This window comes from Pyxicephalus adspersus, chromosome 7, assembly GCF_032062135.1.
Source record: "Pyxicephalus adspersus chromosome 7, UCB_Pads_2.0, whole genome shotgun sequence".
NCBI lineage: Eukaryota > Metazoa > Chordata > Amphibia > Anura > Pyxicephalidae > Pyxicephalus > Pyxicephalus adspersus.
The window spans coordinates 63,447,079-63,466,130 of record NC_092864.1 but is presented as its reverse complement, the minus strand read 5'-3'; the positions used below and the strand labels follow the sequence as shown (position 1 = coordinate 63,466,130).

Here is a 19,052-nt window from a genome sequence, read left to right as displayed (position 1 = left end):
AAGGAATAACACCTGTCATAGGTTATAAAAAACATATAGGGGTCTATTTATAAAGCAGTGAATCTGACATTTACTGAAACATTCCTTGGTGGAAAATCTTCCAGGACCATGTGTTTCAATTGCAGTAATGGATTCTCCACCAGGGAATTTTTCAGTGAATGTCAGATTCCCTCCTTTATAAATTGATCCTTTAGTATAGGAATTTTAGTAAATTTTACTAGGCAGATTGGGATCACTGCTCACCTGTCAGAGTTTTGTCAGAGCTGAGTAGAACAGTTCATCTCATATTCTGTGATACCTCCCCCACCTCTTAGATTGTAAGCTCTTCTGGTAGAAAAATATTCTCTCCATGTTGGCACTATATAAATCCTGTTTATTAATAATAATATTAATAATATGTACATAGCTAAAAACACAGAGACATTAACAGAGCTTGCACCTTCCCCAGCACCTCTATTGTGAGATCGGCTTTCTTTTTTTCCCTCTTACCGCGGCTACGTCACCCAATCTCATTCCTGCATGGTGCAAGATTGGGTGATAAAGAAAAAAGACCGAAGAAGAAGAAAGAGGATGGCGGTGCCTGACGCAGATGAAGAGGAATCCCAGGACGACGTGGGACCGGATAGTGGGAAGGCCCAGCGCCATTGAAGGATCTGCGGTGTTAAAGGTAAGTGTGATTTTTTATTTTTAGTTAAGCTCCACTTTAATGAGTCCTATGCTGGGGAGCCGCTTGCTAATTAGTAACTTGCAGACTTTGCAAATTGTTCTGATGATTATTTCTGTTGTCTATTTTCATATTTTACTTTTTAGGCACATATATATATATATAAATGTATATTAATATCTGGACAATATTACACACACATATATATATATATATTTATATATGTGTAAATTATTATTATTTATTGACATTATTACACACACACACACACACACCTATATGTATAAATATTTATATATAATATTTTTTATATTTATATACATTACTTACACACACACACACATATATATATATATATTAATATATATATTTCTGGACAATATTACACACACACATATATTTACTGTATATATATAGTGTATGATATAGTGATTGAAGGTTATTAGCTCTATAGTTATTTTTATTATCACAGGGAATAAATAAATATATATATATATATATATTACAAGCCCCCCTTCCCTGTATATAGGGGTGTCAGCGTCCATCCTAAACCTACAGGGTTCCCTCACATTGCCTCCATCACAACCGGCCCCTGACTGACACTACACTTCCCCCTTCCCTGTAGACGCTGCGGCCTCTCCAAGTCACATGATAACCCAGCGATATGATCACGTGGTGGTGATGTCACGAAGGTCCTTCTGCCTGTTCTCATGACAACCAGATGCCTGTCCCTCCCTTGTATACAGTTGCTGTGATTGTGTGAGAGAAGCTGGCCACAATGGAAGGAAGTCGGGTGAGAGCTGGGAGCAATGTGTGACCTTATTACCGACAATAGTACACGGCTATACAATGACGCAGGGGGGTATTATTAGTGAGATAATCCTGGCACATCATGGACACCAGGCTGATAAACTACAGGACAGACCTGAGCTTCATTCACGTAGCTTAGTGATGTGCCAGCATTTGTGTATTCTACATATAGGCCTGATTTATTAAAGCCCTGCAAGGCTGGAGAGGATACACTTTCATCAGTGAACCTGGGTGATCCGGAAAACCCGGTATGGAGTAATTTGCTATTTGTTAGCAATCCTGGAACAGATCCATTTCAGGTTTGCTGGATCACCCAGGTTCACTGATAAAAGTGTATCCGCCCCAGCCTTGGAGAGCTTTAATAAATCAGGACCATTATAAATGTGACTTGATGTGTCCAGGTTACGTGTGATTGCAGTACGGTTTCACATGCAGCTCTGTAATTTACTTTGATTGTTTGTTGCATGTGGTAAAAGCATTTTGAGGGCTCAGGAGGCCTGGTATTAAAATAAATCTCCGCTGTCCAAATAAAGCCTCACCAATGGGATCATAGACTGAAATATAAACCTCCAATAGCAAAATTCATTGTGTAGTACGTGTAGGATCACATGAGGAAGGCCAGTCAATCATAAAAGCTGGGCTTTGTCTTTACATTTGGATATGATCCTCCCCTGTGCTGGTAATGGTTTCTCCCATTTCCCTGTACACTGTGACTTCCACCCAATAGCCATTAGAAGATACAACGGGGATCTTGAGTCCGTCACATATCCTACAATCCCATCTCCTACAGATGGACTACAGCCACATCCTCCCGGCTATTTGTTTTCTTGCCTGTCACTCATTTACTTTAAAACATGTATCATGCTCTGCATGTAAATCCAGAAATACCCAGAATGTCTCTGTGCTGATACAGGGTGTGAGAGGCAGTGTTGTGAGCTGAGACATTCCCTGTCACGGCTGAAGTTTACGCTTTCCTGGAGTTATATTACGGGCACTTACAGCTACAATGGGGTCACACCGCAATTATGGAAAAATGAGGTGCTAATACAAAGAGCCAATGTTTTTGATTTACTGATAACAAAGGTTAATGATGAATTGTTTGGGGAATGTGTTTAGTATAGGGGGAGGGAGGTATGGAGGAGTTTTAAGGTGCGTACACACTTCCAATTTTTATCGTTCAAAACGAACGACGAACGATCGATTGGGCAAAAAATCGTTCGTAAAAAAGTAACCAACGACGCCGACGAACGAGGAAAGTCGTTGGAAACGAACGACCGGACCGGCGGATCGGATTGGACGACGATCGTTGAACATCGTTCGTGTGTACGGTCGTTCGTTGATCGTCCATGGTCTGAGCATGCGTAATGAACAAACGTTCGTTCACTTTCCTGTCGTGCACATAGTTCCTCTATCGCTTAAACGATCGTATCTATTGTGTGTACAATATCTACGAACGATCGTGTCGTTATCTGTATGTGCAGGATCGGTGCTATACGACCGTTCGTAGATATCGTGCAGGATCGTTCGTCGTTCGTTTCCGACGATAATAATTGGAAGTGTGTACGTAGCTTTAGGATTGCACAGGAAAGATAAGTCTGAGTTGGAAAGCAGTAAAGAGATTGGCCCCTGACTACTTTACACTGACAGACTGGCACACAGCTTTCTGGTTCCTGGGGATAGATCATTTGCAGCCCTTGTACTGACATCACAGGGCTAGGAGGAGGAAATACAAAGTACTGGGTCCAGGTAGAAAGTACAAAGAGCAATACACAGTGATCAGAGGGTGATTGGAAGGTGCTGCCCAGAATTCAGCTTTTACCATTGGAATATAGATTAAAGAATATTAAAGCTGACAAGGTCCTAGAATCAGATTGCTTTGTTTTTAAAATATAGGCAACAAATATATAACAAATGTTCAGACTGGCAGTGAGGTTGTCATAACGTTACCGCTTGTGCCAGTGTACTGCTGCCTTGGGGACGACACTACAAGTGGCATCCCATTGCTGGGAGAGTTGGTACAGAACTGCTCACTGCCACCTGCTATCCAATGTGCAAATATTATACAATTATTAGACGATATGTATTATGCAGTATTTTCCACAGACAAAAAATTAAACTGAGTGGGAAGAAGCTGTAGGCGGGTGGCAGCCCTTGTATTTGATCCAACTCTGCAATACCACCCAAAAACAGCCGGGTGGTTACTGACAAATGCCAGGTGGGGCGCCCAGCTAGAAGGGGCTGGAGAGATCACTAAGTATGCAAATAGTGTAAGTGGCCACAAGGTGCTGACCACTGGGACCCGTGACGGATTGCCTGATCCTGCTGCAGGTCTGAACCTTCCCTCACTGTACTGTACCACCAATGCACAACTAAAAACAGAAAAAGAAGCCAATAATGGATATTTTTTTAAGGATTTATAAAGAATAAAGGCTTTCATCGGGAAAAAAAAATCAACATTTCCACATATGGACTTAATGTTTGAGCAAGAAGACTATAATGCGATCACATAAAGAACATGCTAAAATATCTCATTATTTAGTATCTTAGTCCATCTAAATGTGTATGAGACCAGTGCATTGGGATTGTATGCTTTTCTATATTGGTTTACAAATCGGTGAGTAAGTATACTGGAGTCATTGTTTCTCTCATTGTTTCTCTTATTTATCTTGTTAAAAGGCTAAAAATTTGACATGGTGGCTCAGTGGTTAGAGCTCTGGCCTTTGCAGCGCTGGGTCCCAGGTTTGAATCTTGGTCAGGGCACTATCTGCATGGAGTTTGCAGGTTTTCCCTGTGTTTATATGGGTTTCCTTCGGGTACTCTGATTTCCTCCCACATTACAAAAACATGCAGTTAGGTTAGTTGGCTTCCCTCTAAACTTTACCTTATTAAAGACAGGACTGAGGTAGGGACATTAGATTGTGAGCTCCTTTGAAGGACAGCTGGTGACATTACTATGGACTTCGTACAGGGCTGCATATTATGTTGGTGCTATAATAATACTGTGTAATAATAATCATAAACTCCCAACTTTATTTATATACAGATATAAGATCTACTCAGCTGTCCATTAACAGTTGGGGCACAAAAACTGGGAAAGAATAGAATAGCCTAAAAGCATTTTTTTCCATATGTACCGGTCTCTTATTATTTAGACTTAAATATAATAATTAAATATTTTATCATCTTCAATACAGTCAAAACATGCATTGATTTATCAAAAATTACATTCAGGGTCCTCTCCTCCCCCCTTGTCACTGTCTGTATTCTTCTGTCATTTGCAACCGCTATTTAATGTACAGCGCTATATAAATCCTGTTTATTAATAATAATAATATTAATAATTACATAATTTAAAAATTCCCTGTTTAGGAAAAACACATGTTTGGTCCTAATTCTAAATGATTTACAAGACCATCATGTAATCATTTACAAGTAAAATGTTTATAAATTCCTGTAGTTCCTTGTCAGTCATTGTTGTGATGATTGTGTTCTCTCTTGTATAAAGGCTTTGACCTGTTTATTAAAGGACAGAAGGTTCTAACCTTTTATAATCCACGAGTTTATCTGGTGGGATATTTCGGGAGGGAGGGGGAGGATTAAGGAGATCTGCATTTAGCCGTGTTGTGTAAAGGAACTGTCCAGCTTTCTACATGAGCGTTGACTTTTGATTATGGGAAAAAAGCAAGTGGTAAGTGTTATATTATTATTATATACACTGTATAGTAATAACCTACTACTGTCATCAGTGTGTAGTGTGATCAGCACTAACGTTCTGTTGTTATAGTTATTGAGTTAGGTGCAAATCTATTGATTGTGTTCTATATTGTAGAAAAAGGTAATATTGACCAATAAATATCAGTTAAATAAATAAAGAACTAACTACTAGATAGAATGACTTTAGTTTGGGATTTTTACTTTCAAATTACTATGGATACTTTACAGCTGCAATTAGAATCTCTACTTAATTTCAGACATTCATTGAGCCTGATTTATTAAAGCTTTCCAAGGCTGGGGAGGATACACTTTCATCAGTGAAGCTGGGTGATCCAGCAAACCTGGAATGGATTTCTTCAAAGTAATTTGCTATTTGTTAGCAAATGTTTTCAACCTGGACCAGATCCATTGCAGGTTTTTTGGATCACCCAGCTTCACTGATGAAAGTGTATCCTCTCCAGCCTTGGAGATCTTTAATCAAATCTGGTCCATTAACTCTGCTGGATCTTATCTTAGAAATGTGCTGGGGACCGTCAAATATTGAGTACCATATGAGACATTTGGCAGTCATATGTATAATCTGTATTTACAGCCTACAAGAATAGTTTTATTTACTAAAGAATAATAACCATGCATTGATTTTTCTTTCCAGGCACCGCCACGTGCCCTTCCGCCAATGCCAAGGTAAGCTGAATCACAACTTTATAAGTAGATGGTGCTAGCTAAAAATGGGGCAATTACATACACATTTGAAATGCATAATAAAATGTTTGTCAAGCTAAAGATTTCTTTCTCAATTTTGGATAATGTGCGGAAGGATAGGAACCCTCATCACGCATTTACTGCTATCTGGGGTTTTCAGACAAAAAAGTATGGGGAACTCTCCAACGTTAGCATAGACAATAGTAAAAATAGTAACATAAGGAAAGCTAAAACTCCTGTCAGATTTTTTTGTGTCTGTGTCCCTGTTGTAGATTTTACTCACTTCCTGTCTGGTAAAACTGCTCATTGAGACAGAAAGTGAGGAAAAATCTTTCTAATAGAACCCTAAATAGTAAAAACAGGCAGACGTTCTAGTTCTAATCTAAACAAAATTAAAGTGCCAATCCTGAGTTCTTCAACTGGGGAAGCTCAGGCCACCCTCAAATTTGGTTTTAGTTTAAAAAGATCTGAAAATGTTTATTGCAGATGTAGGTGGTCATAATTCTTTTACGTTTAGTGAAGAATCTAGGTAAGAGGGTAACCACCATCTACATGTAAGTATAGCAGTATTTATAATATTGATGCAGCTTGCATTTAGGCATTTTTAGAACGATAAAAATTGGAAGTGTGTACGCACCTTTACCCTCAGAGTTTGATGGCTAGATTACCCAATGCTATTACTGCCCAGATCCATCCAGCATAACGGCAGAGTTGGCCTGGGCAGCTCAGACACAGAGCGCAATGGCCCTGATTTATTAAAGCTCTCCAAGGCTGGGGAGCATACACTTTCAACAGTGAAGCTGGGTGATCCAGCAAACCTGGAATGGATCTGGTCAAAGATTGAAAAGATTTGCTAACAAATAACAAAAGACTTAAAAAATCTATTCCAGGTTTGCTGGATCACCCAGCTTCACTGACAAAAGTGTATTCTCTCCAGCCTTGGAGAGCTTTAATAAATCAGGCCCAATGAGTACCTATAATAATATTAATATTTTTATTTATGTAAGTATTTAAGTTCTCCTAATTTTATTTACTGTATCTCTTGAAGAAGAAATTCCTATTGGACGCCCAAAGAAGAAAAAGTCAAAGACAAGCAGTGCACAGGGTAAGATTGTATTTATTAATTCCTGTAATATAAATAGCAATTAAATTGCAGAAGTGAGAAATGAACACAGCTCGTCAGGATAAGAATCAAATAACTCACCCACCCATTGACCTTTATGTCATAAGGGGCTATTTAAAAAAACAAGACAATTTCACAGCTGTAAAGGTATGAAAAGTGGGTCAGTAAATCCAAAAAAAGGTCTGATTATAAGTAATATTGTATTACAATTGCACTGACACTTTTTTAGTTTCTGTAGAGCTGTAATAAATGAATATATTCCATCTGGTCCTAATATGTAAAAGTGGAAATAATAGTGCTCATAATTACATGCAAGGACAATTGTTTTTAATACACAGCAAATACACCTCTCAAACGTAGATCTAAAGTCAATAGTTGGTACATACCTACCTCTGTTCTGGATTTGGGTCTTTTGTTAGCTCTGCATATGACTTAATCAGTGGGAAAAGGAGATCTTAAATAGCTGACTATCAGGGAGAGCCAACTAAAGCCTGTGTCTGACATAAAGCTGATCTGTTGTTTGGGAAATGTAGTGGTTACTACTGTGACTCCAGAAACCCAGGAGAAAGGGTTGGAGCACCTTTTTTAATATTAGCTTTGGAGGGACCATCATGCCTAAAGTCAAATTTTGATTTCAGCTTTACTTTAATGCTACGTGGCATGGAATCGCACTACAACCATCCTAGCTGTGCAACCACAGTATTTAGTGATTGGGTGTATTTCCAACTCATTTTAAGGTATACAGCATAACTGCTGTATATTATTAAAAATTGTAATATTATTAATATTAATAAACAGGATTTATATTACACCAACATATTACACAGCAATATACATTTATTAGGGGTTTTAAATGACAGATACAGACAGTGACACAGGAGCAGGAGCGGACCCTGAGCTTTTTATCATGAATATGTCTATACATCATTTTGTAGGTATAAATTATTCTTTACATGTGAATATCTGTATAGTTTAGAAGTTGTTTCCCAATGCCTTCACAATGTGCTTGGAAACATTGATGACAACCACTGCCAGGTATCCCTTACCAGCTTTGCATGAAAGAAACATAACTCTACAGTTTTCCTTTCTTTGTAGAAGATGCTGTACAAGACACAGATCTAAGGCCTTCTGAAAGTAGAGAACCGCTTACACCTGAAAGGCGGAAGAAGAAAAAGAAGAAACTGATAGGTATGTTGTATGGCCCACAGTTTTATGATTTCTACTTGGATTATGAAAACATTTAAAGATATAGCTGAACTTAAGTCCTATTTCAAAATTCCAGTTAATAGTTATGTAATTGTTACAATTGTTATAATAACAATTGTTAAATTTATTTACTTTTAAGTACTAGTAATTTGTCTTGATATTAGCCTTATGTCATTCATGGATCAGCAACATTCGGATTGGGAGGGGAGGTTCAGCATTGCATGCTAATCTGATGTTCGGAATAAATATAAGTTTACAGAAAACTTGCTTTTTTTGACACCCCTGGGCGAGTCAGACTACTGGTCCACTGTCTTACTTTTTGATTTTATCCACCAAGCCCTAGGTCACTACAGGGCATATTAGTATTACAGGGCCTGTAGAAAAAACACAGCACATCAGAAGACAAGATAAGCAACACAAAATTGTGCAATTCAGAAAAGTTTTTAAGTGGTATCCCTTCAATACAATAGTGATCAGTGGCATGGGTAAAGTGAGTGTTAAATGGCTTTGCAGGAGAGCAGGTATAGTTTTGATCACTTTTATTTTAACAACAGTTGCTGTAAATGCTAAAGTCAAACTCACATAATGGACCTGATTTTTTAAAGCTCTCCAAAGCTGGAGAGGATACACTTTCATCAGTGAAGCTGGGTGATCCAGTAAACCTGGACTGGATCTGGTCCAGGAGCAAATAGCAAATTACTTTAAAGAAATCCATTCCAGGTTTGCTGGATCACCCAGCTTCAGTAACGAAAAGGTATTCTCTCCAGCCTTGGAGAGCTTTAATAAATCAGGGCCAGTGTGTTGTTCTTTTTATATGCCTATGAAGAATTTAGGGAATGAGACTAGTCTATAATAAAAGGAGGGATCTTACTTCTAGATCTTGCCACTGGAGTGTGAGCAAATGTAATGTACATTTTGTGAAATATTAGTTGTGAGGACTTAAATCCAAAAAAGATTTTTACATTAAATGTAAATTGCCCAGCTGCTTCTGACCCTTCCCTGTAGTCATGTAGTGATCATTCTTTGCACAGGTTTACCTGTATAGAATAACAGAATAAAATCAGGTCTAATTTTTTTTATTTCTATCTAAATAATGAAAAAATATTGTTTTTTCAGATGCTGAAACTTCATTTACCAATCAAGCTAATATTAGTTCATCAATAGTACAAAATGGCAACGGCACTGATTACCCGCCCTCTGAGGAAGGGGTTGTTCGTAAACCTCGCAGGAGAGCAAAGTGAGTGGATAGTTCATGGAGTAACGTCTTTGTCCTATTATGGACAGGAACCTGCTTTTTAAAAATAGCCTATAAGTGGTGTAGGATGTTAAAGTTACAAATACTGCTTTTTAACAAGGGAAATGCTTTTTCTGAATAGCTCATGTAGATCAGTGTCCTGTAGCTATGTACAGTGGTTGAAAGGTGTATGCTTGATTTTTGCACTTTTGTACTTACAGTGTTCAAATAAGTTCAAAGAGAAGGAATCTAAATGTAACGCTTTGTCTGACACAAGCTATTGGCCTTAGAATACAAAGTTGCAAAAAAATATTTTCTCCATTTTTTTCTGTATTAGAAAAACACGACCTGCAGAACAAGGATTCCCCAGTGATATGGGGGTAGAGGATGAAGATATCATTTCTGATGGACAAATGAAAATTCCTGAACACCATCCTGCATTCATTGTACCCTCTCTCACAAGCCATCCCGTGGGCAAACTCTTTGTGGAAAAAAATAGTAAGTACAGGCCAGAACAATAGCTAAATTATTAGTCATTGGACAGGTCCAATGGCAATATATAGAATGTACGATCCCACTATATTTTCTAAGGATATTGCAAGTTAGAATGACATTTCTGCCCGATGATGGAAAGAAATGATCCCACAATGAGAATGTTAAATGTGAGATGAATTCATAAGAATCTATGTACAAATAGTGGTGTCACTATTTACATTTGTAATGTAAATCCAAGAACTTTAGTCACTGTACACATCACTATGACCTTGTATATCAATTTATTATGAGACCTGATACCAGCTTTGCTTAGTAGTTACCTCTCATACACCTGCCTCCATACCATGACAATGGTTTCCTAATGTGATGTTTAAATAAAAAAATCATTTGTAAATTTTAATGCAAGTTTTCACTATTTGGGACGCTGCACCTACAGAAAAAATACATGCAGCAGAGCAAAATATCAAGTATCAAGTTGTATAAAGTAAATTTGAAACACACCATACACATTTAAAATTAAATTGTGTAAATAACAACAAGACAAACAGCACAATAGAAATACCAAATGTAAGTGTTGTAAGTGAATAGCTAGCGATGTGTTTCCTTTATAAGGGCAGTCTTTTGGTTTGCGTAATGGTCACACACTAAATTCCTTTTCTAGCATCAAAATGCAATGGATTCTCAGTGACCTGGTAATGGTTTTTTGCTACAGGAAAATTTCAAGCTGCTGACCGAACTGGTATTGTCAAAACCACAGAACAGACTGACGATTTTTTGGATGTTAAGCCAACATGGACCAGCATGGACGTTTCTCTTACTGTACATCGTGCTTTCAGGTAAAGTCAGCCATAATACTTTAAACATTAACTTCAGTCAAATTAAAATATTACATTTTAAACCATTAGAGTTTATTACTTTTCTGGCAGTGGTAATCTGCAGATTAGTAGTACATGATCCTTTCTGTGTTTGTGCTTCCTCTTAATTACATCATTCCTATTAACTGAGCAGCTTACACAGAGCAGTCCATCAATATCATTCATTGTATTATTGGAACTAATAATGTTTTGCTGGTCAAGGCTCATTTAGCTATGACATATTGAAAAGTAGAAAAATACAAATCTGTATTGGTACTGAACCCCAGGCAGTGGACTACTCCCCTGGTACTGCAAGGGTTAATAACTCATTTATTTTTCTAGGGGTAAGGAATGAAGTTCAATTCTTACCAAATGTATTGCTCCTGCAATTTCCTTCCTGCAATATGCACAGGGTTTAGGGTCGATCATTTCACTAACCTTTATTCAATTGTTCCCTCCCTGGCCCAGAATGTTGAACAATCACGGCTAGTGATTCCTCAGCACTGGTGATGTTTTCCACAATGGTGATGTTAGTAAGGCTAACCATATCCATGCCAATCTAACTGTATGGTCTCCTTATTATCTGTCAACAGATGTGTAGCAAAATGACCTGCCTGCTTAGTTAGGCCCCCACAATAAATAGTTTTAGAGGACTTCACTCTGATTGTAGTATGTGTGGTCAACCTAATAGGCATAGTTATATGGTATTAGAGGTTTGTAGCATTATTCTTTATGCTGTGTGCTTGTTTTCAACACAAATAGTCTCAACCGGACTTCTTTTGCTTCTTTGAATGTAAAAATATGTAATTTGAAAATTTTTTGACAAACATTGAAACTATTGCCTTTAATTATTGCAGGATGATTGGACTTTTCTGCAGCGGTTTCCTTGCTGGTTACACCGTATGGAACATTGTGGTCATTTATGTACTTGCTGGTAGCCAGCTAACTACTCTTCCTAAGCTTCTGGAAATCTATAAAGACTTGGCATATCCATCTCAGAGCTTCCTGTATTTTTTGTTGGCTCTCAGCACAGTCTCGGCATTTGACAGGTAATTTATAACTGTTATTTTTGCTGTATTTATGTGAATATTGATAGAAAATGATAAACCCAGGTTTGTTTTGACCAACCTAGTCGTTTCATTAGCGCACACAGCCTCTGAAATAAATGTGCATATATATTGATAGATATGCAAATTTTTGTTTAATTATTTGTTAACATTTGTTACCAGGATTGATCTGGCCAGCATATCAAATGCATTCCGTGGTCTTGTTGCATTGGATCCTTCAGCTGTGGCATCATTCTGTAAGTACATTTCTATAGATTTTTCTTCAATTCTTTTAAGGGTTTCTAATAATGAACGTTTTACCAACATTTTACTAATTGTTCACTTTTGATTCAATTCCAAAATGTATGAATTACCTCATAATTACCGATTTTTACATTCTGATTGAATTTAATGTAAAAATGTGTAACTTTTGGGTAAAAGTGTGGTCAGTCTTTAGTGAAAAAATTTATAAATAGACTCTTGTCTAGTGAATATTTCATATTTTTGTTATTATTAGAGATAAGAACATTGTGTATTGTTTACCTTGTTTATTAGCTATAGCAACAACCAGCTGCAATCAGACTGATTACTGTGAACCGTTTCCTCCCAGACTCCTAATTAACAATGTGCTCTCTTAGAATAATTTAGAATGTGGCATTATTATGTATCAGTAGTGGTTGTATGTGGCGTTTTCACTGCTTGAACCCTGCGATTCTCTGTTGAGGCCATCCTCACATTGACTACCATTAACAGTGCTTCCTGACTTTCTATTAGGCAGGGACCTTAACCCCCCTAGTGTTCTAATTCTGTCCGTATTTTTATGCAAAAAGCGTTACATTTTTTTTGCATGGAAATGTATTTTACATTGAAGGCCTATAATTCTTAGGCATAACTCACTGAAATATGTCCAATATTTAATAATACACTTTAAATAAAAATACACAAAAATCTGTTGAAAAAACAGATGAAAAAAATAATACAGAAACCTGTAATATGACAGTAGCATGTGTAATATAGATATAATATTGAGATTTCTTTGTATTGGACTCAATACAGCTATTTTGAATTGAAACCAATACAAAATTATTTGAATTTCCCGCCGCGCCTTCCCGCCCGCACCGACGTCACCGTGAAACCCCAGAGAACGTCTCTGCATTCGCCGGGTGAAGATCGAAGAAAGAAGACATGTCCCGGGGACCAGCAGGATGCCGGGGGATGCCAAGAACAAGGTGAGTTTTTTTAATGTTTTTAGCAACCTCTAGTTTGACTCAGGATTACTGCTTTTAGCATGTAAAATCCACCCCGAGTCACACTTGGGGATACCAGGGGGGTTAATAATATTCCTAATACAATTCTAAAAAGATAACATGATTGATAACTAAATTGAGTCCAACTGCCCCCTCCTTTTCTATCCCATAAATATTCCAATTTCTCATCCACTAATCCAAAATAAAACAATTGCATATCTGTATGCCTCCCCAATAAATGGGATTTCTTTTCTTCTGTGTATTCCATAATCTTTCTTCAGCAAGAAAATCAGCAAGGTTGTTGAACTGGGTGGTGGATGATCGTTATTATACAATGCATAACTCAACAATAGCTGTCAAACAGAGACTTAAAAGATTTTGAAAATATGCAATTGTACTTTTTTCAGTAATTTTGCAGTTGCATTAGCTTACTTTACTGTTAAATTAGAATCTTCGTGATTCTCTTTATGAATCCTTATTTATGTCGTTCTTTTTTTTCAGTGTACTTTGTGGCTCTGTTTTTTACTCTTAGTCAGCAAATGACAAGTGATCGGATAAACTTCTACACACCTCCAACACAGAATGGCAGCTTGTGGTAAGATTCTGTTTTGTTTTTTTAAAGTTTTATTATTTGGTTCCTCAGCAAGATATTGTTACTAAATTTTAATCATGATCATAATTCCGAGTATGGACAGATTATATCTGGATCTTAAATCCCCTTAAAGCTTGAATCTGGTGCCTCTATACACTTTAAAAAAAAAAAAAAAAAATTGTGAAGGTCCGTCCCTTTTACCAATAAAACAGCTGCTATCCATCAAGGAGGCATGGACTTCAGAAGACCTGTAAGTGTCCTGTGGTATCTGGCAACAAGGTGTTTTCACCGGTGGACAGGGGTGAGCATCGGCGCTCTAACGGGTCTGCGGCTACTAACCACTGCCTACCAGCAACACCACTCAAGATGTTTTGCCTGGTCATTAGAATTTGTCCCTTAAGTCACTCAGATCCTTAAGCTTTCAATTTTTCCTGCTTTTAACCCATCAACCCAAAATGTAAATGCTCACTTACTACCTATTATCTCTTGAGGGAGGGGTTGTTAAGACTGGTGGTGTTGAGCCAAGCAGTAATTGCACCCTAGTGCCTATTAGGAATCGCTTAGCATCAGGAAGTAATATGAAAAGCGTCTCAATAAAGCACACCAAGGAAATCCATCACTCCTATTCATGTAAGTCATAACAGGGCTTTGGTGTGGTTGAGTCTTTGGTGATAGTCTTAAACCACAGCAGAACCACTGGAAAAAATCACACTGAATAAGCATTTAGTCTTTTGGTTGATCTGTTGATTTGTTTATCCTTACATAATACAATAACTTCTAAAGTGTAACTGAAAATGTATGTGTAGAAAACATTTAAAATGTGTATATTCATTCTGAATAATTCACATACATTTCAAAGATGAATGATTTCTCCTCTTCACACATTAAATGGAAATATTGTCCTTATAGAGCACCTATTAATGTTTTTCTTTTACACAGAAACTGGTTATTAGCAAATGTTTTATATTTCAGGATTGCCACTCAGTAATGCATTTCATAAGGATTGCATGAGGTCATTTTTACTAACATTATAGCTCCAGGCATTGTACTGTGACTGAAATCGCTGGCTTGTTGGCCTGCCTCTTCCTAAATTTGTACTTTACCTATAACATGTGGTTGAGTTGTACATTTTTCTTTTTTAATCTCAGGCAAGAAGCCACAGAATTACAGATTCTCCAGCCATGGATTGTAATAAATCTGGTTGTAACTCTGCTAGTAGGACTTGCCTGGTTATTTCTGTCCTGCCGGCCAGACCTGGATCACAGCGAAGGTAACATATTTTAGTCCTTTATGGACAGTGAATTACCTTTTTACAATAAAACTCCACAGTCATCATAATAATTTATTCAGTTCATGGTGCAGGGGAACATTGATGATATGGAAGGCATTTCACAAGCTTCTAAATAAAGTTTGAATTATAAGCCTGATCAGACATTTCCATAATAATACACTTAAAATAATTTCCCAGTAGAACTGTCTTGATACATGCCACAATGCTGGGTATGTGTAAAGCTGAACTTCTATTCAGTCTTGCATAGTTGTACAGGCTCCTATACTGAAATTGCTTTCTTCTGATTTGACTGCTTACTATGAGACTCCTACAGTGTACATTAGTCATATAGAGCCCACATTTGATTCTGGTACAAGGACATTCACCAGCTGTACTGTCACTGGCCCATCCTTTCCTTAATTACATTTTAGTTCTTTCAAACATAAAAGCTTAGCATCACATGTGGGCCTTAACCTAGAATGGTCTGCATGCAAATACAGTATTTAATGATAGGGGATTAGTAACATGTAATGGGGGTTAATAGCAGAGTAGGGAATAAAAACTTGACAAGGTTTTTAACCCCTTAATTTCTTTATCCAAAACCAAAAAAAAGAAGAAGGTTGCACATATGTAAAAGTTAAGCCCCCCAATCATTATTTACCCATATCTTACTACAAGGACCACAACATTTACTTTTGTCTTTGCCTGCACAGTTTGACTTCTTAGGCTACGTACACACGTCAGATGATTCTCGTCCGATTATTTCAAGGCTGATATAATCTGACTTGGATGAGAATCTGACTTGTGTACAGCGCTGGTGGATCCACGAACGTCGAATGATCGTAATACAAGTGAAGGGGAGAGAGCCTAACAGAGGTATATAGCGTCAAAGGCATGGATGTGAATCAAGCACTTGTATACCAAAACCTTCATATATAAATGAAAGCATGGGCCATGAGTATTTTTCTTTGTTATTTAGGCGTCTCTTCCTTTTACACTACATGCTTATTTGATTAGGAAGAGTTGTGTTGTAAGGCCTTGTCCAGAATCATAGAAAAGCAGACAGCCATCTAAAATTAACATTGTCTTTGATTTATAACATTTACAACTTGTTTTATTTCCTAGAATCTATATTTGTACCAGAAGAGGAAGATTACCCAGACATGGAGAAAGGGTTAAAAATTCAAGCATGAACAATAGCTCTACACTACACAGATGCCTTTCATATTTTATATATGTCTTTGTACACCGATTTTATACAGATTTTATACATTGCTTGGTATTTTTTTTATACAATTGCAAAATAATTTATTTTTGAGAATTGATAATGATTTCCTTAAATACTTCATATGCAATAAAGTATTTACATTATTTTCAGGATACCAAATCTACAGTTGTCCTTACTTGCATATAAGTCAATCTAAAGACAAAACTCTTTTTTGTTTTGGGAAGAACAAGGAAGAGTTGTAAAATAAGCAGATTTTATGTTTGTTGTCTAATTTTCCATATTGTAGAATTCCTCTCATTTCCTGTCCTGTTGACTGCTATCATTGGGAGATTTAGTAGTTTTAGAGTTGTCAGAGAAACAAGAGGTGAGAGGAATCTTAGGAAAATTAGGATTTTCCTTAACTTTTGAAATATTTCCTCCCACCTCCTATTCTATCGCTAATGCAGAATTTAGGGGAAATCTCCCCAATGGAACAAAATCAGTAAGAAAATACTGACTGGAATTCTGTTCATCTTTACATCATAGTGGTGTTCTGCTGCAAGGAGTACTTAGAGACCGATTTACCATATACATGTTACGAAATGGATTGGATCTTCTCCAACTGTCAAGTAAAAGGGAAAGCTGTTCATGCCTAGGGCAGAAGACAGCCAGAAAACATTCTTCATGGTGTTTGTTCTACTAGTCTTTATCATTTTACCCATTTGCCTGATTAGCCCTGAGACATGTAGAATGATTCTTCTATCTTGTTTTTATACTTTTCATTAGGAAGTGAAAGGGGAGGGTTTACTGTGTTAACATGTCACAATGAAAAAGTTTAGTGTCTGGTTGTCCATGAAGGTTCCCATGTATCCATGTCATATATGTAGTAGTAATTTCTCACATTCAGCTGGACTTGTTCTTGTATTATTGAGTACATCTCACAGTTTTCCAACTAATGAAGTAGGTTGGAAAGCTGCAAAACACCTAACATTACAAGAAGTCCAGTTGAATGGTACACACTACTAATAACTGCCTGGTTGTTACACTGATCTTCTGGGTTAAATGCTTTTTAATTCAAAAACCTATAACAAACAGATCCAGAAATTCACAGAAAAGTTAGAAGTCTTTTTTTTTGTTTTAGTTATGCATTATCTCCAAAAAGCGTAAGTTGTAAAGACACTACATTATAGAATTTGTAGTTACAACCCATCAGAACATAAACAACCACCCATTCTGACCCTAATACCATTAGGAGATACAAAAGCTATCATACAGTGCTGACCTGTCAAATATTGCTACCTGGTAACTATTTCTGAACCAAAAAGCAGAAAATACTAAGTACCATACAGTGCATCCTGTCAGATGTCAGGGGGCTGCTAACAGTGTTTTAACTCCATTATCTCTGCAACAATTACTTTCAGAAAAATGCAAAAAATGTAGAATACTACTACAATAGCAATGCACTTTTAGGGGTCAAAGACAGAAGTGTCCCCCACTTGCACCTACATTTTAGTTTTCTTGCACCTCTCGGTTTCGGATAAATAAGGGTTCACAGAATGGAAGTGGACAGTTATATGTGACACATTTTGATAGATACATTTTTTTTTTCAATCTTTTAATAATGATGATGTAGGGATGATCTTTGGGCACTTTGGGAAACTTTGGCACTAAAAGCTAAAAGGTACCTTGGGTATTCCAAAAATTTCAGGTTGCTAGCACCCACGGTTTAGAAGACATCAAGGTTTAAAACACTGAGTTGGTAGGTGTCATATTCTGCCAAGAAGCCTTTACAGATACAGCTATGCTACACATAACACAATTTGTTAGAATTCACAACTCAATATGTTAGAATACCGGACCTGGCTGTGGTTTCCATTGGCTGAGGAGGTCCTTGGGCCCCTGTGCAGCTGCACATGCTGCACCTCCCTATGTCCGCCCCTGATTCAAAACATTAAAGCATTTTCAAAAGAATTGAGAGATCGCAGCCACCATGTTTTTCTCACAAGTTTCATTTAACAAGCCAATAACATTTTCCATAAATGAAGCTCACATGCATTGAAATTACCACCGTTTTTTTTTTTTATAATGATACAATAGAATATAATAAAATATAAACACAAACAACAAATAAAAAAATCACATTAAAAGTATACTTTCAAAGCATTTAAATGACACTTTGGTAATTTTAAGCTTACATGCAAATTAAGGCACAAAACATTAGTGGTTCATCTTGAATTCACAAAAACAATTTTTTCCTTTGGATTCGGACTTCACATTCACTTTGTCCTGCGAAATATCTGAATTAATACTGTGCCATTTCTCTGTCCTGTCATTTAGAGATAAATAACTCACGGATGCCAACTCTGACACAACTAATTTTTATGAGAACCATGGCATGTACTGCATATTTTCTATGTGACTTTAATGAAGTTCTTAAAATTTCTATAGAAAACAAATTTGAGTCTGAATTTTTTTTTTTTTTACTTTTCTTGTCCTTAACAGAATTGTATTGTATAGTTTTGTTTAGGTTGATAGAAATAGTCCTTAAATCACGTCTGTCCTATGACATATGTATGCAAGTACTGCTGGTCTTTTCTACAACCAATGCTAGCAGGCAAGCTGCCATGTTTGTTTGCTGTAGGCACACAGAAACTAATGAAGAAAATGGCAGGCTGAACATTTGAAATAGCCCCCCCATGTATTTTCTTTCTCAGTAAATGTTTCTTTTATATGATTTATATATATATATATATATATATATATATATTACATGGTTACTACAACAAAAGATGTTACAGCTCTCAAGATTTTAGCACACTTTTGTTCACTGCATATTATCTCAAGTATGTGAAACTAAAAATCATTTTCAGTTTGCACATGCTCTCCTA

The 19,052-nt window shown here is 36.9% G+C and overlaps 1 protein-coding gene across 1 annotated transcript; it reads left to right on the top strand.

Annotated features, from left to right (window-relative positions):
• Positions 1 to 589: 589 nt before the first annotated feature.
• TMEM237 (transmembrane protein 237) lies at positions 590 to 16,344 on the top strand. Its single transcript, XM_072419133.1, has 13 exons — positions 590 to 667; positions 1,420 to 1,457; positions 5,841 to 5,872; positions 6,939 to 6,995; positions 8,109 to 8,201; positions 9,336 to 9,456; positions 9,791 to 9,951; positions 10,661 to 10,784; positions 11,660 to 11,851; positions 12,032 to 12,105; positions 13,597 to 13,690; positions 14,836 to 14,957; positions 16,083 to 16,344. Exons 1-13 carry the CDS (start codon positions 590 to 592, stop codon positions 16,148 to 16,150), a joined length of 1,254 nt encoding a protein of 417 aa, XP_072275234.1. The 3' UTR covers positions 16,151 to 16,344.
• The last annotated feature ends 2,708 nt before the right edge of the window (positions 16,345 to 19,052 follow it).